Consider the following 21,878-nt stretch of genomic DNA (forward strand, 5'->3'; position numbering starts at 1 on the left):
GCGGAGGCAATACTAGGATATCCATGTACAACTTCACTCCTCCACTTTTCTTCAGGACGCAGGCAGTGACAGACACGTCCACCAGAGGGCAGCATCTGCCACTTTCCAGCCCTTGCCTTGGCCCTGGGTGGTTTTGGGCGAGTTGCCTCTGAAAGGGCCCCTGGCATGGGAAAAGGGTACCTAAAGGCCCCTTTCCCACATTTTTTCTTTTCACACTCATTCTAAGTAGTAGGTTGTGTTTCTTCCATTTGATGCTTGAGGAAGCAAAGCTGGGATTTGAAATACGGGTCTTTGTGATTCCCAGGCCAAAGCCGTTCCTGGGCATCCACTCCCCCAGCCCATCCCTGCTCCTGCAGACTCCTCTCCTCCCTTCATCTGTGCGCTCAGACAGGTACTTGGTTGGGATGCTGTGGAGACAAGGATGTCCTCAGCTGCTTTCTAGGTGAGCTCCATCCAGCCTGTATCCTCCCCTACTCTAGAGCATGGGCTGTCCTGGGGAAAGGGACCTGGAATCATCTAAGTCCCTAGTTACATGCTGAGGAAACTGAGGCTCCCGGGGGAAAGTGGCTTTTCCAAGCCAGTCTACTTGGGAGGACAGGACTCATGATGACTCTCAGCCCAGGGTTTCAGCCCACCAGGCCTTGAGGGGTCCTCTCTCTCCAGTGTCATCTGTCCCATGGCCTCTGTTTTTCTCCTCCAAGAAATCCCTCTTCCCCAATAAAGGCCTGAGGGTTGAGTACTGCCCAGACCTTGCCTAGAAGTGCAGGGTTTTACAGGCATCTCTGCCAACCACCAAGGACCCCAGACCAGGAAACTCCCAGCTAAGGCTGGATGCTTGGTTCTCATACTCAGGGAACCGCCTTGAGTACATTTAATCATTCCATCATGCAAGATTTCCTGATTGCCTACTGTGTAGCAGGCACGGTGCTGGGCACTGGAGAGCTGAGGATGAGAAGAACCAGCTCCTGGGCTCAGCGTTTAGTCTGGTGGGGAGACAGCTCTGAGGAAGAATAATCATTCGGCAGCTGCAATCTGACCCAGGTCAGGGAGCCAATGGGAGGAAGCAGGTAGGTCCCAGCTAGTTTGTCCTTCTGTCTGGAATGCTTACTTGACTCTTTGCCACTTAAACCTTGGCTTTAATGTCACAATGGGAAGATCTTCATGAGCAATCCCCCTCCCCCAGGTAAAGCAGCTCTCTACCCAGTCACCCTCTAGCACATTTACGTGTTTTATTTTCCTTGATGGCACGTATCACCATCTGACATTAACCTCTTTAGCCATTCCCTGTCTCTCCCCACTCTTCATTATAATGTCCACTCCACAAGGGCAGGTCCTAAGCCATTTCACTCAGGCCTTCAACCTAGCAGGCACTCCATAAATGAATGCTCAAAGTAAGAATGTTCCAGTGTTCTCTGTAGGGAATCCTCCAATGCACTAGGTCCTGGGCTGTCATCCTGTGGAGAGAAAGGGCTGCAGAGGTGAGGCTTCCAGGAAACAAAATGGTCATTAATGGAGGAAGGCTCCCTGGCCTGCAGGCTGGGTGTGGAGGCGGGGTTCCCATTTAAAGGAGACTGGATTGGGGTAGGCCCACAGCCTGGTGCTGCCCTGACATACTGGGCCCCTTCCTTCACTCTCACCTTGCCCCACCTCCTCCTTCCCATTTGTTCATCAACACCTTTCCTGGCAAAGGCAAAAGATGAAGGGTGGGGAGGTTGCCAGTTTCATCTCCCTTATCAGGTGATCAAGTGACAGTTTCCCTCTTGGGTGTGAGGCCCAGGAGATGTAGGAGAAATGTTAAAGAAATTTCAAAGACTGTGGAAGAAACACGAAACAATGTGTGTCTGTTTTCAGTTTCCATGTGCTCTCCATTTCTCTGTTTTCGGTTTCACAGCCATTGTAGCATGTGATCAAAGCCAAGTTTGGCCAATTTCTAGCTGGATGACCTTAGACAAGTTACTTACCCTTTCTGGCTTTGGTGTCTTCTTTTTGGAATAACTATACTTACTACATGGTTTGAGTTGTGTATTAAAAAAAGGAAAAGTGTTGGGAATTTCCTGGCAGTCCAGTGGTTAGGACTCTGTGCTTTTACTGCAAGCGCGTGGGTTCTGTCCCTGGTCATAGAACTAAGATCTTGCAAGCTGCAAGGCACAGCCAAAAATAAAAATTAAAAAAAAAAAAAAAAGAAGGAAAAGTATGCAAAGTCCCTTGACCACAGCCTAGCATGCATTGGCCACTCAACGAGCTAGTGGTTCCCAACCTCTCGGCTTGCTCTGACTTCCCCTCTCCTAACTCAGTTCCACGCTTGTGCCTTAGCTCCTGCTGCATTCTGCCACCCCACAACATGGGGTGTAACAAACTAATTACCTAAGGTTTTGATCTCTTAAGGGATTTGGGGAAGCTCCCTGCATTGCTGGGGAAGACCAGGTGGCTGTTTTTGTTGCGGGGAGGGACGAGGAGGGCGCAAGGCAGGCTGGCGCTAAACAGATGGGAAGCTAGTGGGCAGGAAGGGCTAGACCCTCCTGTCTGGCAATGGCTTCCCCCCACCCCCTTTTACAATTCCCCTCATAGACAGCCTTTTAAAAAGTTAACACTGAATTATATAATAAATGCAGGCATCCAGCTTCCCGGTAAAAATGGAAAGAGTAGAGTTAACATTTCATTCTCCTTTGAACCCCCTCCCCACCTTCAGTTTTACCTTCCTCCCTGCAGGTAATCACTGTTACCCTTTGGTCACACTGCCCGTTGGTGACATCTCCGCCTCTTCAGTGCTGCCCAGACTGTATCAGGCTGTAATGACTGGGGAGATGCCACTCAGTCCTGCCCACCTCCCAACCAATCCCACGCACGACTAATTAACTTCTGGAAACCTTTCCAGAAGCTTCTAGTTGACATGTTCTCTCCCTCCTCTGAAGTCCCGTAAGTGCTTATCTCACGATTTACAAAGTCCCAGTGTTCCCTGTCAGTGGCCAGTCTCGTCTCTCTCACTAGAGTAGAAGCTGTCTGAGGCCAGGCCCCGTGGTCTGCTCGTCCTCTATGTCTCCACAGTCTCTTTGGCTCTTGCAGAGCAGACAGTATTAATGAGGTCAGTAAACACCTGTGAAGTGAAGGATTTTGTCTTTATCGATTTGAACAAGGGAGGCCCTCAGGGGGTCTGCTGCTGGCAGGCACTCTGACCAACAACGGGGGGGACTTCTGCTGAGAATCTCCCTGAGGAGAGAAATTGGATAGGTAAGTGGTGAGGGGCCAAGGCACTGGATTCAGACACATCCTTGCTCAGCCACTTACTAGCTATATGTGACCTTAGACAAGTCATTGAGCCCTTCAGAGCTTTCTTCACCTATATAATGCAGACGACACCAGTCTCTCATTGGTTCCCTCTCTTCCTGTTCATCCTCTGGCTGTTACAAAGATCAATAGGGGTAATGGGTTTAGGCTGTTTTATGGGGTTCCATGTTCACACAGGTTAAAACATTGAATTAGGAAGGATAAAGGAGGAAGCCTTGTCAGCATCTCTCGAGTGGACCCGGCCAAGGGAGCGTATATACGTGGGGTGGATATCTCTGCCTGGGTGAGGGGGATGTGGTGGTATTGAGAGTGTTACGCTCTTCACCTCTCCTCCCTAGTCAAACGCTGCCACGCGTGTGCCTTTTGCCCCTCCCACCTTCCATCCCGGATTTATCCCGAGTTTAATTCCAAATATTAGATTATGGTAGAAAAGATCAAATAAAACGGTCACCAATTGACCAGACGTCCATCACAGTGTGGCCCGGGTTCCAGTCCGCTTATCTCCACGCCCCGCCCCGCCCCGCCTCGCTGCCGCAGGGCTGCTGATTGGCCCGCGCCACGTGACGTCACGCGCGGGTTTTAAGGCAGAGTGCCCCGGGCCGCTCCGCAGTGCCAGCGGGCTGGAGGCCGGCTAGGAACCTCGTGGCGCTGGCCCGGAGGGGAGCGGGGAGAGCGCGGCTGTCGGAAGGTAAAGGGGCTGTTCAGGCCGAGCCGAGGCGATCCGGGTGCGGGGCCGGAGGAGCTGGAGTCAGCGATCGCAGGAAGGCGGGCAGTGGAGTGTCGCGGGGCGGTGGGGAGGGGGTCTCTGTGTAAGGAGGGTTGTGTCAACCGCCTAGGGATGTGGAAGGCGGGTGGGAGTGGGCCTCACTCTCCGGTCTCAGCGCCCGCACCCTGATTCTTAATTTGGGCCCTCTGCCCCCCAGCTGCACGTTCCCCCGAGGATTCTCTCCTGGGGAACGGGTCGCGATGCCTGCTACCTCGCCACAAGCGCAGAAGCTGACTGTCCGGCGATCAAGGTCTCTCCCCCCAACCTCAGTGTCCTGGGACCTGGGGGTTTCTGTAGGTCTCATCGCCCTTGTCAGGGCCCCTAGGGAGGGGGGAGAGCCTCTGTTATACCTGCAGCTGCTTTAAGAAAAAAAAAAGAGGAATTAAAAAAATGAGCAGCTGATCTAGGAAATGATCAAGAAGTTGCAAATTTCATGTTTATTATTAAACATCTCCTCCTCTTTTCTCGCATGACCTTTCCCTGTTCAGATAGCCCAGCTGTGGTCTCCAGAGCCTGCAGTTTCAAGGCCTCCTCCCTGCCTGTACTGTGAGCCCCAGGACCTGCACCTTAGCCAGTGTTCAACATGGGGAACCACCTGACAGATATGGCGCCCACCGCCTCCTTCCTGCCTCACTTCCAGGCCCTGCACGTTGTGGTCATTGGGCTGGACTCGGCTGGAAAGACCTCCCTTCTTTACCGCCTCAAGTTCAAAGAGTTTGTCCAGAGTGTCCCCACCAAAGGCTTCAACACCGAGAAGATCCGGGTGCCCCTGGGGGGGTCCCGTAGCATCACCTTCCAAGTGTGGGATGTGGGGGGGCAGGAGAAGCTTCGACCACTGTGGCGCTCCTACACACGCCGGACAGACGGGCTGGTGTTTGTGGTGGATGCCGCTGAGGCTGAGCGGCTGGAGGAGGCCAAGGTGGAGCTACACCGAATCAGCCGGGCCTCGGACAACCAGGGTGTGCCTGTCCTGGTGCTGGCCAACAAGCAGGATCAGCCTGGGGCACTGAGTGCAGCCGAGGTGGAGAAGAGGCTGGCAGTCGGCGAGCTGGCTGCTGCCCCACTCACCCACGTGCAGGGCTGCAGTGCTGTGGACGGGCTGGGCCTGCAGCCAGGCCTGGAGCGCCTGTATGGGATGATCCTCAAGAGAAAGAAGACTGTCCGGACAGGCAAGAAGAGACGGTGACCTGAGGCTGCCCCCTCCTCACCAGTAGGGGTCTGCACACTTGGACAGCCAGGTGGAGCCTGTGGCCCCTCAGCCCCAGGGTGCAAGGACCTGTTCACCTCGATGAAGGACCGAGGAGCACACCGGGGGGGTCCTGTTTTGGGGCACACTGGGGTGGGCGATGGGAGATGGGATGTCTTCTCACATCTCTCCCTCATCCTCACTTCTGGAGAAGTGGAGGCTGCAGGACTGTGGAGGCTTAAATGTAAACTGACTCTACCTCGACCCTGTTTCCTGTTTTTCTTCTCTGGCTTTTTGATTAGATGTGTTTGGGGGTGAAGGAGAGTTTCTTGGAGGATGCATGTGGAATAAACAAGAACTAGCTCTTGCCCCTCCCCCCAACTGAGGGGTCTCCCCAGGTTGCTTTTCTAGGGGTGCCAGTCGTAATAGTCTATATTTTTCTCTTTGTATGAAAGTGCTGAGAACTCCTCCCCACCTTTGTAGACTCACAACCATTTTTATAAGCCACGTGTGTCCTCTGTATTATTATTATTAACGATTTTTTAGCATTTGCCTATAAGTTATTAAAGACTGATGATGTTGTAGCTCTAACCTTGGTCTGGCATTTTCCTCTCCTTACCTAGCCTCAGGGTTAGTCCAAGATTTCTATATGGGCAGGCAGGGGTGGGGAGGAGGGACTTATCTTGAAGCTGAATTTGCAAAGCAAGCACTTTTCTAAAAAATTAGATTGTATGTTTACGGGCTGGTGGGGATTATAGAGAGTTGAAATAACCCCATGCTATTGCCTGATCTCTGCCAGGTTTTTTTGGGTCCCTTCTTTCTTCCACTTTCCTCCCCTCCCCTCCTCCTCTGGCTCTGACTTGCCCCCGATCCCAGCTGGTCCCTGCAGATTTAACTTCAGGTTTTGCTGGTGTGAGCTGCTCCTAGGTCCTTGCCCTTGGGGACACCTCTTAGGTCTATGTAGGTAGGTCTGCCCCGTCCGCAGCACTCAGGTGGTTAGTCTGATTTCCTCTCCCAACCCCAATACACATCTTGGGGGATGTGGAGAGAATGGAAAGTAATTTCCTCCTGGCCTTAAGCCACCTCTGTGTGCTCAGTCCTGCTGACTGCAGCTCACCGGCAACAGTGGCAGTGACTGGTGCTGGGGAGGCCTGGGCTGGATTGAACCAGCCAGGCACCTGTGACTAAGCCATGAGTCGTCCAGCTGTTCCCAAGAGAGGGGAAGTCTAGTAGCTGTTTGAGCCTGGTGCGAGTGAGGACGGCTGGATATCCACATAGACCACCAATGTTAGCAGTGATCGTAGGAATAAAATGCTAGTGTCGTGACAGCCTGAATACCCCTGCCCAGACTCTCAGGGCCACGCCCACCTCACCAGCACGAGGGCCAGCTGTGTTTGAGGACAATTAGATCTTCCTAATCTGAGTGGGAGTCATAAGTAAAAACCAAGCACAATTCTTTCCAGTCCCCCAGTCCCATGCCCATCCTTTGTGCAAACATGGGATCCCCAGAGCATGTTCAGAGTCCCTGCTCCAGAATCAGATTAAAGGACCTGGGGAGGGAGGGGAGGTGCTGGCAACCCCATCCTGGGGGAGCCTTCCTAAGGAACTCATTTCTTCCTAGCCAGCCAGCAGAAGCTGAGTTTGCTGAGTCTGGGCCAGGTCAGATTTGCTAACACCCGTGCACGCCCCTTCTCCCGGCCCTCAAGGTGGCTGGCAGGACGGGGGTGGATGTGCATCCATCCGGAAGGGTGCCCAAGTCTGCGTCAGTGCTGGGGCCTGCTCGACAGAGCTGCCGGGCTGGTTCTGCTGGGGACACATGCTACCTGGCCGCCCTCGACCCACACCTGTGACTCATCTCTCCCAGTCCTCAGGGTAGAGTCCTCTTCTGCAGCCCAGGAACAGGCTGGGGAGGACCTGGCTGGAAGGATCCTAGGTCTTGCTGGGAGATCTTTCTTCCCCATTCCACCCCAGTTTTGCTCTTTTGTCTCAAAATCTCCAAGGACACGTTCTCTCCATTTTTAGTCACCCGGGGGACTGAGGTCTCTGGATTTGGGGGGCTATGTATGCAGAGGTGCTCCCCCATCCCTAGCAGAGAGGCATCCATGATGCCAGCTCTATGGTTCTGCCAATCAGCCTCCCTCTCTATCTTATTAGAACTGTCTTCTGCTCCCCTCTTCTCCCCCAAACCCCTCTCCAGCCCTGGATGGGGACCATGGTCCACAGGAGACCTGCGAATGTCCTGGCTCGTGCCCTGACCCCCTGGGGGGGTGGAGGAAGGGGGATGCTGGCGACAAGTGAGATGGAGAAGCCAGTTGCTCTGAAGCATTGTGGGGAGAGGGGAGCACGGGGGCATTCTGATTAGAAAGCCACATTCTGGCTGGGTAAGTGTCCGGAGCTCTGTAATAATCCTTAGTCCATCAAAGGGATGGAGGGCTGGGAGGGAGGGGACCACCTCAGGGGTTAGGCGGGTTGAACTCTGGGCCAGTTGCTTGGGGTGGGGGTGGGATCAGGATTGCAGGTAGGTTGTAGTTTCTTTGTCTCAGTTTCTTTGTTTAGGAGAATTTCTTTGAGACCCTGAGATGGGTGCTGAGGAAGAGGCTCCTTAAGGGCCGAGGGTGTCTAGGGGCTAAGAGTGGGGGCAGGGGCTGGCTGCCTGTGAGGTAAAGTTGAAGGAAACCAGTGGTCCCAGAGTTGGGGCTCCCTTCTGAGCGGCACCCCCCCAGTCACACCCCCCCAGCCACTGCCCCCCCATCCCAGCCACCTCTTCTTCTTGCACAGGTTGGATGGTAAAATCCAGATGGAGTGCACTTTTCCTGGGTGCCCTGGGCTTCCCCAAAGCCCTCGTGAGGGCAAAGATGGCCATGGTCCCTCACCTTCCCACACCCCCTCCAGTCCTCCCATGCTGCATGTTCTCAAGGAAGAGAAAAAGTAGCAAAAAGGGAGGAAAGAAGTCCCTAAGGGGGTAGCAACTTGCCCGAGGACACAGCTACTTAGTGGTGCGTCCAGATCCTTCCTCCCAGGCCAGCTCTCTGGACTCCCTTGGGCAGACAGCCAGGAGGTTGGAGACAGGGAGCAAGTCCAGGACCTCAGAGCTCTGACCTCCCCCTCCTTCCCTCCCTCCCTGCCTTGATTAGATTAGGGACCAGCTTTCCACTCCCCCACTCCCCTTCCTGAGGCGCGCGGGGGCTTTATCTTCAAAGCCCAGCAGAGCTCTGGCCTCAAATCTGGCCAGAAGTCCCCACCCTCCTTTCACACTGACCATGTGTCATAACAAGTCTTTCTGGAGATGGACACCTCCAACCAGGGCCTGGGAAGCACTGAGTTCCACTGAAGCACTTAGGAGCACACAGGACAGCCTGTTCTCCAACATGGGCATTTTCTGAACGGAGGCCAGTGGGAGGGGAGGGAGAAAAGGCAGTAAGGAAAGCCCAGGCCAGCACTGGGCTGTAAGGAATGGGCAGTCTGTAGCCACACATCATTTCCAAGGCCATCTGCAGGACCACGGCTGGGGAGTTTGTGGGTGGGTGTCATGGAACCTCTTCCTCTGGCTAAGACAGAGGAGGGTGTTTGTTCTTCCCTCCTTCCTTTAAAAATTTTTTAAAAAAACAGTTTCCCCCTTCCTCACTTGATTATAAAAGTAATAGGTCTTTGTTGTAAAAGAAACTTAGAAACTTAGAAAATGGAGAGCCCCATAGTCTAAACTTCAGAGCTAGCTAAACATTGTGAACAGGTTTTTACATATAATCTTTCAGATATTTTTTCTCTGCATATATTACAAATAGTATATATATATATATATATATATATATATATATGAATGACACATGGGGTTATCTCAGGCATATCGTTGTACAGTTTTGCTTTTCTCATTTATATCTTGGGCATAATTCAATGTCAGGACATATGGAGTTTCTCATTCTTTTTGATGACTACATGAGATTCCATTGTATGAATGGGCCCTCATTTATTAATTAAATCCACAGCACGTCCCCAGCAATGAACTTCCTTGTACATATTTCTTTGTACACTGTGGGGAGATTTCCTGTAAGATGATTCCTAGAAGTGTAATTGTTGTGTCAAAGGGTACACTTTTTTTTTTTTTTTTTTTGCGGTACGCAGGCCTCTCACTGTTGTGGCCTCTCCCGTTGCGGAGCACAGGCTCCGGACGCGCAGGCGCAGCGGCCATGGCTCACGGGCCCAGCCGCTCCACGGCATGTGGGATCTTCCGGGACCGGGGCACGAACCCGCGTCCCCTGCATCGGCAGGCGGACTCTCAACCACTGCGCCACCACGGAAGCCCTGTTGGGGTGAATTTAATTCAGTCTCATCATTCTCCATCCTGAAATTTCAAGGCGTCTTCAAGCCGAGGGGTGTGTGTGTGGTTAGGGTGCGAGAGTAGACATCACAGCGCTCCTGCTTTATGGCAGGTAAGAAAAAAAATCACCAGCGATACGGTAGAGGATTTGCAGGCCTGGGGATTGAGCCCCACCCGGGGCTGTCTGGTTGATGGCGGAGGTGGGCAGATGGTGAGGACTCCCTTAGCACCCAGCTTCTCACAGATGGCAGGCGGAGTGGGCGAAACAGCTCCTGAAATAAATCCCCGGGACTTGGCTCAGGGAGGGAGCGCGGCTGAGATTAGGAGCGTGGGCTGTGAAGGGAACATGGAGAACAGATCTGAGCCTGAAGGAGGGTGGCTGGGGACCTGGACCTCCCCCACTCCCCTAGTGGGGACCCCCATCAGCCACTATAGCTCATGGACTCCTGGAACAGGAAGCAGAAGCGTGAAGTATCATATCCCTCGGCCACTCTGGGTTGTTGGGGCTCCATCTCTGTTGAGTTCGTTCAGGCCTCTGGGCCAATCCTGGGTCTATGCCCCTCCTGGGTGGATCGGGATGGCGGGGAGTGAGGCAGGCAGGAGAGTGTATCTCTTTAGTACCTCCCATCCCCTGCTATTAAATCTGGTGGAGATTGGTGGAGGAGGGTGGGGCTGACGGCTGGCTTTTAAAGATTGCTGAAAGTGAAGTTTTGCGATTTTGATTGTGTTTGTTTTTATAAGATCACTCACTGCTTTCCATTCCAGATGCTGACTCTTGTCCCTCGGGAGAGAGAAGGCAGAAGTGCTTGCGCTTTCCCTGGAATACTCCCAGTCTAATGAGGGAGGAACAGAACCACCACTCTGACCAGGCAGCACCTCAGAAAGTAACCTCAGAGTAAGACGTGGCTCTGCCACCAACTTCTGTGACCTTGACCAAGCCCTTCCTTGTCCTCTGGCCTCAGTTTACCCATCTATAAAGTGAGGGGGTTGAGTACACAGTATCAGATCTTTTCTGGTTCACTTTCTGTGGTCCTCAGTACAAGGTGGGTGTGGGGAACTCCTTAATGATCTTTCTCCCTTCATCTTATCACTCTCTGAAATTACCTTGTTTTGTTTTCAAGTTTGTTTACTGTCTGCATTCATTTCCACGTTGTGCAGGACAGCCCTCATCCATTTTGCACACCACTCTATCCCCAGGACAGTGGTGGGCACACAGTAGGTGATCATCGCATATCTATGGAATGTGGGGTGTCCACTCAAGGATTGGAGGGTTGGGGTGTCACCGCATTGAAGAAGTGGTTTTAGTCTATAAATGCTGACAGCACTCAGGAAAGAAACTATCAAATAAGATTGGGGAGTTTATCTGGGAAGACTTCTTGGAGGAGGTGGGGAAAAGAAGCAGATTAAGGAACTGGAATTAAGTATTCTGATTAACTAGGGACTTGGAGGACCATGGGCTTGGAAGTACTTTCTTGGCCCTACCTACTGCTCAGGAGGAAAGATCTGAGGTTGAGGTTTAATAGACACAGCTTCCTTCCTCCCTTCCCAGTAATTAGTTGCCTGGCCTGGGATGCTCCCTGGAGTCTGTTCACCACTCCCCTCTCCCAGCTCCTCCCAAGGTCACCCCAGGATAGTCGAACTGTATCTAGATTCCCATTCTCTACCTCCCACCCCAGAGGAGCTGAGTGCAGAGCAGGTGCTGGGGAAGGGACTCCCAAGGTCTGGACTTGTGCTATCCCATATGGCAGCCACCAACCACACGTGGCCACTGAACCAGGGAAATGTAACAGAACTGAACTGGGACATGCCGTAAGTGTGAAATACACAACAGATTTTGAAGCCTTAGTATGAAAAAAGAATGTAAACATCTCATGAATACTTTTTTATATAGACGTGTTGAATTTTTGGATATATTGAGTTAAATAAAATGCTTCATTAAAATTAATTTCATCTGCTTCATTTTACCTTTAAAAAATGTGGTTACCAGAAATTCTAAAATTACATTTGCTGTTCGCATTCTATTTCTATTGACAATGCAGGTCCACATATTTGGGGGAAGGAGCATTATGGGTAAAAGAATGGGAGAGCCATTGTTCTTCCTTTCTGCCGAAATCAGAAGAGAAACAGACCAAACTGCGGCAATCTGGAAGAAGGAGGGGAGGTTACAGGAGGGTCTTCTCGACAGGGAGGACTGAACAGCGTGAAAGATCTGCTCACCTCCTTCCTGGAAAGCTTTCAGGATAGGTCAAGACTTTGCATATCTCAAGTTATTATTTATTTATTTACGTTTTTGGCCTCGTGGCAATCTTAGTTCCCCGACCAGGGATTGAACCCAGGCCCCCTGCAGTGGAAGCGAGGAGTCCTAACCACGGGGCGGGGCCGCCATGGAAGTCTCTCAGATTATCTTAAAACACCTTATCAAACTATGATTCTCACTGATCCAAACCTGATTACTTTGCAGGTGATTTTGTAGCTCCGTTTCGGGTGTTTTCACTCTATAAACAGCTCTTTAACTGTCTATTTCACGATGAGCCCAGTTACCTGGAGTCCACAGAAAATTCCTATCCTGATTTTACCCGATAGTCTCTGACCTTTCATCATACTGCTTAGATAGCAGCAACAGTGTTGACAGACTGAAGTTTCATCATCTTGCCCTCCTCTGCTGCCTTCCTCTGCCCAACCCTCTCCCAACCCCCAAAAGGTGTTGGAGCGGAAAGAGAACTCAGGCAGGAGATACTGAAGGGGAAGATGCCAGCTGGGGGTTCTGGGTAATCCACCAACTAGATTATCTGCTCCTGAGTTTGCACAAACATAAGCAGGTGGCCTATATGCAGACGGGATGTACTGGGATGAGCCACGGGGATCAGGTTAACACTGCGTGTGTGTGAGTGTGTGTGTGTGTGTGTGTGTACGTGGGGGAGGGCAGTTCTGCAATAAAAACCCTCACCCACTTATCTCGCACCCAGAGCATTAGTTCAGTCATGTATTTTTTCAATTAATCATCTATAATATCATAAGATTTAGCCTTATTGGGCACTAACACACCATCCTAGGTGCTGGAGCTAAATGTGTAACCTGTGCACAAAATTGTTCTAGATCCGGTTTCCTTGATGCCGAGCCTGAGACAGGGATTCAGAGGCATGTGGTTTATTGAGGGCAAAGTCTCAGGAGAAGGGGAGGAAGGGAAGCAGGATGGGGTAGGGGAGGGGCTAAGCCAGGACCCCCTCTCACAGCTGGAGTCTAATCTGGGTTTCACCCTGTAGGAAAGCTCTGGATGGAGACTGGGACCACAGAAAGGAGCCCCCTGAGGTAGGTACCCCCACCCCCATACCCCATCAGTCAGCTAATTGGCTGCTGGTTGCTCAAGTCTCCAGAGAAGGGGCCACTGGGAGCCTTTGGAGTCACTGGAGCCAACACTCACAGCCGGCAGAGGGGCCTGGGCAGGGCATCAAGGGCACCACTCAGGGTGTAGACCAAGAGACAAAAAAAGTCACTGACCTGGGCAGGCCAGTGCCCTGATTGCCGTCCTTGTTTGGCAATCCATTCCTTGTTCTACTCTCACTCTGGACCTCAACCTCAGCTCTTAACTGCCCTTGTCACACCTTGTTTCTCCCTCCATCTGTTTCTTGGTCCCTTCCTACCCCCACTGTCCTTGGTTCCTGCCTTTGATCTGCCTTCTCTCTTCTGAAACTCAGAATGAAATGCTGAGTTTCTTCGAGAGTCTCCAGGAAGCTGGGGTACTGGGTCACCCCTGTTGACCTCTTCCCTTGCCAATGGGTCACTTGAGCCCCGTTCCCCTGGACAGAAAGCTTTGGGGTCCCAGGGGACATTCGACTCAAATTACTTCTGTTGTGCGACTTCTTTTACTGGGTGTATCCATCCCTGCCTCCTCTTGTGGAGCAAGGACAGTTCAGGAGAAATTCATTCTCAAGGCTTGACTCCTACTTAAACATCACAGGATACATTCTCTGGAAGGGAAGTGGGGGATCTGGGCTGGCTTCCTTAGAAACTTCAGCACTGAAAAGAAACCTCCTTTCCTTGACCCCTCCCAAATTCAAACAGGGACTGGGAGAAAGGAAGAGATGATTGTTTCTGGCCAGAGGCTGGGAGGTGGATGGACTGACCTCTGAAATTTCCTTTTCTCTGGCACAGCCCTGTTTGTAGAGATGCCAGAATTCTCGTTCAAAAAGCAGGGGAGAGAGGGAACTTCCCTGATGGTTCAGTGCTTAAGACTCTGTACTCCCAATGCAGGGGGCTCCGGTTCAACCCCTGGTCAGGGAACTAGATCCCACATGCATGCCGCAACTAAGAGTTTGCATGCCACAACTAAGGAGCCCTCAAGCCACAAATAAGGAGCCCGCCTGATGCAACTAAGACCCGGTGCAGCCAAACAAATAAATAAATATTAAAAAAAAAAAAAAGGCAAGGGAAAGAGTACTCTCTGAGGGCATTTGGTTGTTCTTTCATACCCCAGGTCACACAGAGGGATCCAGTGTCATGCCCTCCACATCCTCCTGTTCCTAGCATGTGGATTTCCTGTGGTATGTGTTTCTCTCTGACACACACACACACACACACACACACACACACACACACACACCTTGTTGAAACCAGGATTGCTGGTTCCAGGGAGGGGAGTGAGGAAGCGGCTGTGGACAGGTGCGGGTGGTCACATGTTTATCCCCCTGGGAGGTGACACTTGCACTACACCTCCACAGGTTTCATCTGAACCTCACCCTAACCTGGGCCCTGTGTCATCAAGGAGGGCAGGAGGGATGGAGGAGTTGAGTTGGCCCTCTGGCAACAAGGAAAGCATCCTTAACAGGCCCTTGAACTGTCAGCAAATCAATTCTCTCCAGGACCACATCTGGAGGAAAGTCAACTTAAAGAACAGCAGCAGGTGGGACTTCCCTGGTGGCTCAGTGGTTAAGACTCTACGCTCCCAATGCAGGGGGCCCAGGTTCGATCCCTGGTTGAGGAACTAGATCCCACATGCATGCCGTAACTAAGAGTTCACATGCCGCAACTAAGAGTTCACATTCCACAACTAAGGAGCCCTCAAGCCACAACTAAGGAGCCTGCCTGCCACAACTAAGACCCGACACCACGAAATAAATAAATAAAATAATATTTAAAAAAATAAAGAATCTGTCTGCCAATGCAGGGGACACAGGTTCGATCCCTGGTCCGGGAAGATCCCACATGCCACAGAGCATCTAAGTCTGTGAGCCACAACTACTGAGCCCATGTGCTGCAACTACTGAAGCCCACGCGCCTAGAGCCCATGCTCTGCAACAAGAGAAGCCACCGCAATGAGAAGCCCGTGCACCGCAACGAAGAGTAGCCCCCACTCACAGCAACTAGAGAAAAGGCCCCCACGCAGCAATGAAGACCGAACGCTGCCATTAAAAAAAAAAAAGGAAAAAAGGACAGCAGCGGGAATCGGGCCTAGATTGCTGGGTGAACTTCAGTTGATAGAAGCACCCCGGAGAAGTTTGGGGGAACATCCATCCTTCCTGATGTATTGGTTGAAGGCAGGGTGTAGGGCCAGGATAAAGTGTGCGGTCTGGATCGGGGAAAATGACCCTGGCATTCCAAAGAATTTGGCTGCTCTGAATCAGAGGAAGGCACCGTCTGACCGGACGAGTCGCCCCCATTAGGCTGGGGTTGAGGCTGTAACTGCGGTAATTCGTTGATGAATGCAATTTGCAGCTGGCTTCTCTCCCTGTGACAGGCCTCAATTAGAGCTGCTAGAGGGAGCTGAGGTGGGAGGAGGAGCTGGGATGTTGTTTCCGACTGCTTCTCCTGGTCCCCTTTCAGCTCGCAGCCCCACCCTGAAGAAAGAAGAAGGGATTCTTTAGGCTGATTCATTGTCCCCCAACTCCTGAACTTACTCCCTGAGATGTAATTTCAGAACAAGTGGTACTGGGTGGAGAGGGAGAAAGGTATAAAATGAAGGATGCCTTCCGCAGGCTGGTTTGGAATGCTATGGATTTAAAAACTCAATGTTAATTTAGCTTAGTATTTTCTCATTTATTTTAGAGCCTCTAAAAGTCCTATAGGAAGGAAGATTTTTCAGCCAAAATACTTATATTTGTCTTATAGTCCCCTGTGCATCTCATCAGACAAAGGGAAAAAATATGAGGCAGAATGATGGAAAGAAGTGAGAGAGAGAAAAATCAACTCCCCCCCTACCCTCCCCCAAAATATATATTTTTTGGCCATGCCGTGACGCTTACAGAATCTCAGTTCCCCGACCAGGGACTGAACCCGGGCCACGGCAGTGAAAGCCCAGAATCCTAACCACTAGGCCACCAGGGAACTCCCATATAGATAACAGAATTTTAATTTCAAAAGACCGTAGGGACACTAGAGACCATTTAGTCCAATGGTTTTCAAGCCGTTTTAAAAAGTAGTTGCAATGTTTCTTCCAACAAAACCTAACAGAGAAACTCAATGTGCAAAAAAGTTGTGAGAGTGAAAGTGGGGGCTCTGAGCCCCCTGGACAGTCCGCTGCCCTGAGTCCTGCTTTCCCTACTTCCTGCCTCTGTGACCTCCCTATGGTATCTGTAAGGGTCACCCTTCAATTAGGGTGACCAACTCATCCTGGATCTGTCCTGTTTTAGCATCAAAAGTCCCAGATCCCAAGAAATCTCTCAAACTGGGGCAAATTGAGACAGCTTGTTACTCTACATTCACTGGAGCATAGTTAGAAAACCACATTCCAACCCTTTTGATATAATGATAAACATACTGAGGCCAAGAGAAGTGACATGGTTTGAAGTCCTGTGGTTAGATTCCCCATGCCCGGGTGTAGCCTATATATTGGGGTGTAAGTCTTGCGCCTCTGCCCTGTATCCCTGTGAGAGGTAAAACTGTGCACCTCCAAATTTTTCTCCTCCTTCAAGACCCTTTCTTATGAAGCCTTCCCTGATTCCTCTAGAAAGAGTTAGGTCTTCTAATTCTTCTTTTAGAACATTTCTAAGATTGAGTTATTTTTAATCTTGGGTCTTTTCCCACATTTGGATTGGAAGATTCTTGGTTCCAGGTCTCATTTATTTTCATATCCCTCAGCACCTCGTGCAGTGTCTGGAATACAGCAGGCATTCTAAAGATGTTTTTAGATAGATAGATGGATGGGTGGACAGACAGGTAGATTTGGAGGACAGATGGATGGGAAGATGGCTAGATGGAACGGATGGGTGGATAGAAAGGTGGATAGATAGAAGGCTGGGTGCCACGCTGAAGGCCTTGGGATGGAACAATTGGTCAGTTTCTAGGCAAGTTCCTCTTGTATCAGTTTCCCTAATATGGCCATTTTGCTTGAACTTGACTTTTGCATTATCTAACCAACCCATATTCAGATGCAAGGACTGAAGCAGCTTCCCAACCCAATTAGAAGTCATTTAAAATTGATCATTTTTGGATTATTTCTGTCATTGCTTTCCTCTATGGAAAGTTATGATTTAACTACACAGATACAATATTCGATGAACATACCTCCAATAGGCAGCCAATGGCTGTGACGAATACTGTCTGAAAATAAAACAGTTTAAAAATAACAGCAAAGGGAGAGTGTAGGAGGCAGGGAAAGAGGGTGAGCAGCTGGTGAATACAGCTAGCAAGATGGTCAGGACTCAAGGACTGGAATCTGAAAGGAGGAATGTGTGTGAGGTGCACATCAGAAGAACTCCCCAATTCTCAGGATCCCGAGACAATAGGATTAAGATGAGAGACAATAGGATTAAGACAAGAGAGACAATAGGATTAAGACAAGAGAGACAATAGGAGAGAAAGTTTTGAAAGAAAGAGGGGAATGATGTTGATCGTGTTGGGAAGCAAAACATTAGACTAAATGATTATTCGTGATTATTGACCTACTATTCATTCAGCTGCAATTTACTGAGCCTCTGTTCTGACCCACGTGTCAGGCCAAGCAGTTTCACTCATGTTATCTCAGCCCGTTTTGCCTGGGGACAGGAAGACAGAGTCTACACATTCTCAGATGTGCAAATTCTTCTCAGCGATCACATCCACACATATGGTTTTAACCACAGCAGCTACGCTGCCTCCCAAGTGTTCATCTCTAGCCCCGCACCTTACCTCCACCCCGATGCTGAATATCCCCCCCAAGATGTCTGCAGGAGACATCGTGTTAAACTCAAGAGACTCTGTGTTGAACTCATCTGTTTCCAGTCCAAACTTTCTCCTCCGCCCAGATTCCCCATCTCTGTTCAAGGTCTCCTCATCTGATTCACTGAACACCCAAGTCAGGACCTGGACCTCATCCTCTTCTCCCTTCCCCCACCTTCATCTCCCCATGCTGGTCACCACGTCCAATAAGTCTACTTCCTAAATACCTCTCAGATCTGTGTCTTCTTCTTCCTCCCCTCAGAACTGCCTTAAATTCAGGTCCTCACCGTTTTGTTTTTTTTTTTTTCAATTCCATGACTTACTTTACTAAATGAGTAGGATATAGAAAAATTAAGACATAGATATTTGGGTGTTTTTTTTACATTTTATTTTGATTAATTTTTATTGGGGTATAGTTGCTTTACAATGTGTTAGTGTTTTTTGAAAGGTTGCTCTTTTAAAATAAATAAATAATTAATTAATTTTGGGCTGCGTTGGGTCTTCGTTGCTGCGCGCGGGCTTTCTCTAGTTGCGGCGAGCGGGGGCTACTATTCGTTGCGGTGCGCGGGCTTCTCGTTGCGGTGCTTCTCTTATTGCCGAGCACGGGCTCTAGACATGTGGGCTTCAGTAGTTGTAGCACACGGGCTTAGCTGCTCCGTGGCATGTGGGATCTTCCTGGACGAGGGATCTAATCTGTGTCCCCTGCACTGGCAGGGGGATTCTTAATCACTGAGCCTCCGGGGGAGTCCCTGTTGTATTAGTTTCTACGGCACAGGTCCTCACCATTTCTCACTGGACTATGACCGTAGCTTCCTTAGTGGTCTCTTACTTTCCCATCTTGCACCCTGGGAGCCTCTTCCCCACTTGGTTACTAGACTCGTTTTTCTAAAATGCAAATCTGATCAGTCACCTCCTCCTCTTAAACCTTTTGATGAAAGCCCAGCTGTCTTTAAAACAACATCCAAAGTCCTTAGCATCCGTGACAAAGGCTTTCCTACTTTGACCACTCCTCTGCTTCTCTCCTCACTCAGCTGTACCAGATCATGGCCCGTGCCAGCAGGGTTCTCTCTGTGTCAGCCCCAGGCCTTTGCACAGGCTGTTCCTGCTGCCTAGGAATGCCTCTCCTTCCATGTTCACTGATCTAATTCCTCCTCATTCTTCTCAGCTCAGGGTGTTGGGTGTGACCTCCTCCAGGCCGGCTCTGACTACCTCTTCACTCCTGAGTCCGGGTGAGGTGACCCTCCTCTGACCTCTTACTGTGTCCTGTGCTTGTCTCTTCCTTTCCTCTGATTGCACTGTAGCGCTGTTGCCTGTTTACTTGTCTGTCTCTCCCACTCCAGTGTGACATTTCCCAGGACAGGTATGCTGTCTCTCACAACTGCATTCCTGTGCTGAGGGTGCTGCTTGGCACGTAGTATGCCCAGTAAATGTTTGTTGAATGAATGTATGATCTCTTGTCCTTCATCATGGGTGAGACTTCGATCTCATCCTCCCTCTTGGGGAGGCCAGTTCGGGACAGTTTAAGACAGGGCTCCGGATGTGCTGTAGGAATCAGTACATTTCTCTCTCTCCCCTCCCCCGTCTCAGGCAGATTTTGCCAGTGGCCACACCCTTGGCACAGATGCAGGCAGCTTGGTCTGCAGAACGTCAGCTGGCAGAGAACAGCCCTTCCCTTCCTCCCTGGCTCTGTCTTCACTCAGCACAAATCATTTTTCCTTTTTGGGTGTTCAGAGCTCTGATAGCAGAGGGCTGGGTGGGAGGGTGGCGGCAGCCGGCAGTCTGCAGGGAGGTGGAAAAGGGGGGGGGGGCGTTGTGGGAGAGCCAAGGCGTGGGTGGAAGTGTGCTATGTGTGCCCTTTTGAGGGAGAAAGAAAATTTAGCTCTTTGGGGCCATCTGGGGTAGAGCAGCTGGGATGTACTTGTCCTCTTTTGTTCTCTGAAAGTTGAGATTGCCCTGTTGATATTTAAGCCTCCTAAATATCGGTGGACTCAGGACTTCCCAGGTGGTCCAGTGGTTAAGACACCGCGCTTCCACTGCAGGGGGCATGAGAACTAAAATCCTGCATGCTGCGTGGTGCGGCCAAACAAACAAACAGATCTAGAAAAGAAAAGAGGATCTTCCGCATACCTCATTCATTCAGTCATTACCTGGGTGATGCCAGATGCTTGGGGACACAGAGATGAACAAGGCTTGCTGCTCACAGTCCAAGGGGGTGAGTCTGTAAGTAGATATAACACAGAAGCCAGTGTGGTCTGGGATGGCTGCCAGAGCTAGAGCTTAGTGAGGTTGGAGGGCAGATCACTCTCTCCGTGATTGCCCTCCAAGGCATCGGCTAAGAAGGTGACATTCCTGCACTGACTTGTTCTTACTACTGCTTCCAACTTCCCTTCCTCAGAGGAGACTCTAATTCTTCACGAGGAGAGTAGCATCATATATGGTAGAGAGAGTAAGTAACTGAGTTCTGAGACAACAACATGGTTTCCGATCCTGGCTCCCCATCTCATTCATTCATTCATTTATTCAGTAAATGCCCTTAATCAGTTGTGAGACCTTGAAAAGTTGACATTAACTCTCTGAGAGTCAGTTTTCTCATTTATATAATTGGGATTCCGGTGACACCCACCTCATCATTCTTTTGGGAGGATCGCATGAACTGGGGTACGTGACAAGGGTTTGTAAGCTGTAAAGTGTTTTGCAAAAATGATCAGTTATTTGTCCTTTCACTTATGCACTCATTCAGCCAGCCAATAGCTATTGAGGGTCCTCTTCTAAGGAAGGTCTGACAAGCACCTGAGGCAGAAGCCTGTTTCGTGTGTGTGTGTGTGTGTGTGTGTGCGCGCGCGCGCGTGTGTCTGTTGAGTGACTATAGCAAGCCTTCATCAAGCAGCAACCATCTGCCCCGTGTGAAGGGAAGTCTTAGCTTCCATAGACCCCAGCCCTCACTCCCAGGTGCAGGCGGTCGTATGCGCTCCCGTCTTTCCCTAAGCTGATGGATGCTGGTATGTGGAGGAGGCTGGCAGGGTGCATGACTCACCAGCCTTAATCACCCTGCCTACAGGACTTCTCTTTCTACAGGATGATGACCCCAAATAAAAACATGGGTGAAGAGCAAGGTAGTTCCCAGGCTGTGTCCCTGTGGGTCATCTGAGCCACCAGGAATGGAGTCGGATTCACTATTTTGCATGTCCCCCAGCCCCTCACCACTCACATCGGGAGCATCCCGGAGAATTCCAGAGCTTGAAGGGGCCTCGTGGTGAGCAGGAGACTGGAGGTTACTTTCCCACCGTGGTCATTGCCTTAGCAGACCCTGGCCAACCACACCATCAGCTCCAGCGTGTGTACAGTGCTTTACAGTTTACAAAGAGCTTTAATGCATTTCTCGGCTTAGATTCTCACAAGGACCTTGTGAGGCCGTTACTGGAGAGGCAGAACAACGCAGAGGTGGAGGGTGTGGCCTCTGGAGCCAGACAGCCTGCCTTTGAATTAGTCTCTGTTGCTTCCCAGTTGTGGGACTGAGCAAATCCCTTCACCTCGCTATGCCTCAGTTTCCTCATTTAAAAAAAAGAGGCTAGGGCTTCCCTGGTGGCACAGTGGTTGAGAGTCCGCCTGCCGATGCAGGGGACGCGGGTTCGTGCCCCGGTCCGGGAAGATCCCACATGCTGCAGAGCGGCTGGGCCCGTGAGCCATGGCCGCTGAGCCTGCGCGTCCGGAGCCTGTGCTCCGCAACGGGAGAGGCCACAACAGTGAGAGGCCCGCGTACCGCCAAAAAAAAAAAAAAAAAAAAAAAAAAAGAGGCCAATAATAGTACTTACTCCGTACAGTTTTTGTAAGGACTAATGGTTTACTTGTTTATCGTCGGTCTCTCCAAATTAAACCATAAGCTATAGAAAGGAGGGAATCTTCGTTTTGTTCGCTGAGTGCCTGGAGCATTTAGAACAGTGCGTGACACAGAGGAGTTTGCCAAAAAATATTTGTGCAATGAATGAAGAAGCTTGGAGCAAGCCAGGCACACAGTATGTACTGTATGTGTTAGCTATTGTAGTCAGTTTGGGCTACCATAAAAATAATACCATAGACTGGGTGGCTTAGACACAAATTTATTCTTCACAGATCTGAAGTCTGGCAATTCCAAGGTCAAGGTGCTGTGGCTGACTTGATTCCTCCTGACACTCCTGTTCCTGGTTTGCAAAGCG

General features: G+C 50.6%; 1 protein-coding gene across 2 annotated transcripts; it reads left to right on the forward strand.

Moving 5' to 3' along the window:
- The first annotated feature begins 3,893 nt into the window (after positions 1 to 3,893).
- ARL4D (ADP ribosylation factor like GTPase 4D) lies at positions 3,894 to 5,828 on the forward strand. 2 transcript variants are annotated; one of them, XM_032615492.1, is made up of 3 exons: positions 3,894 to 3,973; positions 4,209 to 4,301; positions 4,540 to 5,828. In XM_032615492.1, the coding sequence occupies exon 3, from the start codon at positions 4,635 to 4,637 to the stop codon at positions 5,235 to 5,237; it is 603 nt and encodes a 200-aa protein (XP_032471383.1). In that variant the 5' UTR covers positions 3,894 to 3,973; positions 4,209 to 4,301; positions 4,540 to 4,634; the 3' UTR covers positions 5,238 to 5,828. The 2 variants fall into 2 exon arrangements, with proteins under 2 accessions (XP_032471383.1, XP_032471382.1); XM_032615491.1 differs by lacking the exon at positions 4,209 to 4,301.
- Positions 5,829 to 21,878: the final 16,050 nt, after the last annotated feature.

The sequence above is a fragment of the Phocoena sinus genome, chromosome 20, assembly GCF_008692025.1.
Source record: "Phocoena sinus isolate mPhoSin1 chromosome 20, mPhoSin1.pri, whole genome shotgun sequence".
NCBI lineage: Eukaryota > Metazoa > Chordata > Mammalia > Artiodactyla > Phocoenidae > Phocoena > Phocoena sinus.

Excerpts from the sequence above, each read along its gene's own strand:
- ARL4D (XM_032615492.1), top strand. The coding sequence starts at position 4,635 with ATGGGGAACCACCTGACAGATATGGCGCCCACCGCCTCCTTCCTGCCT.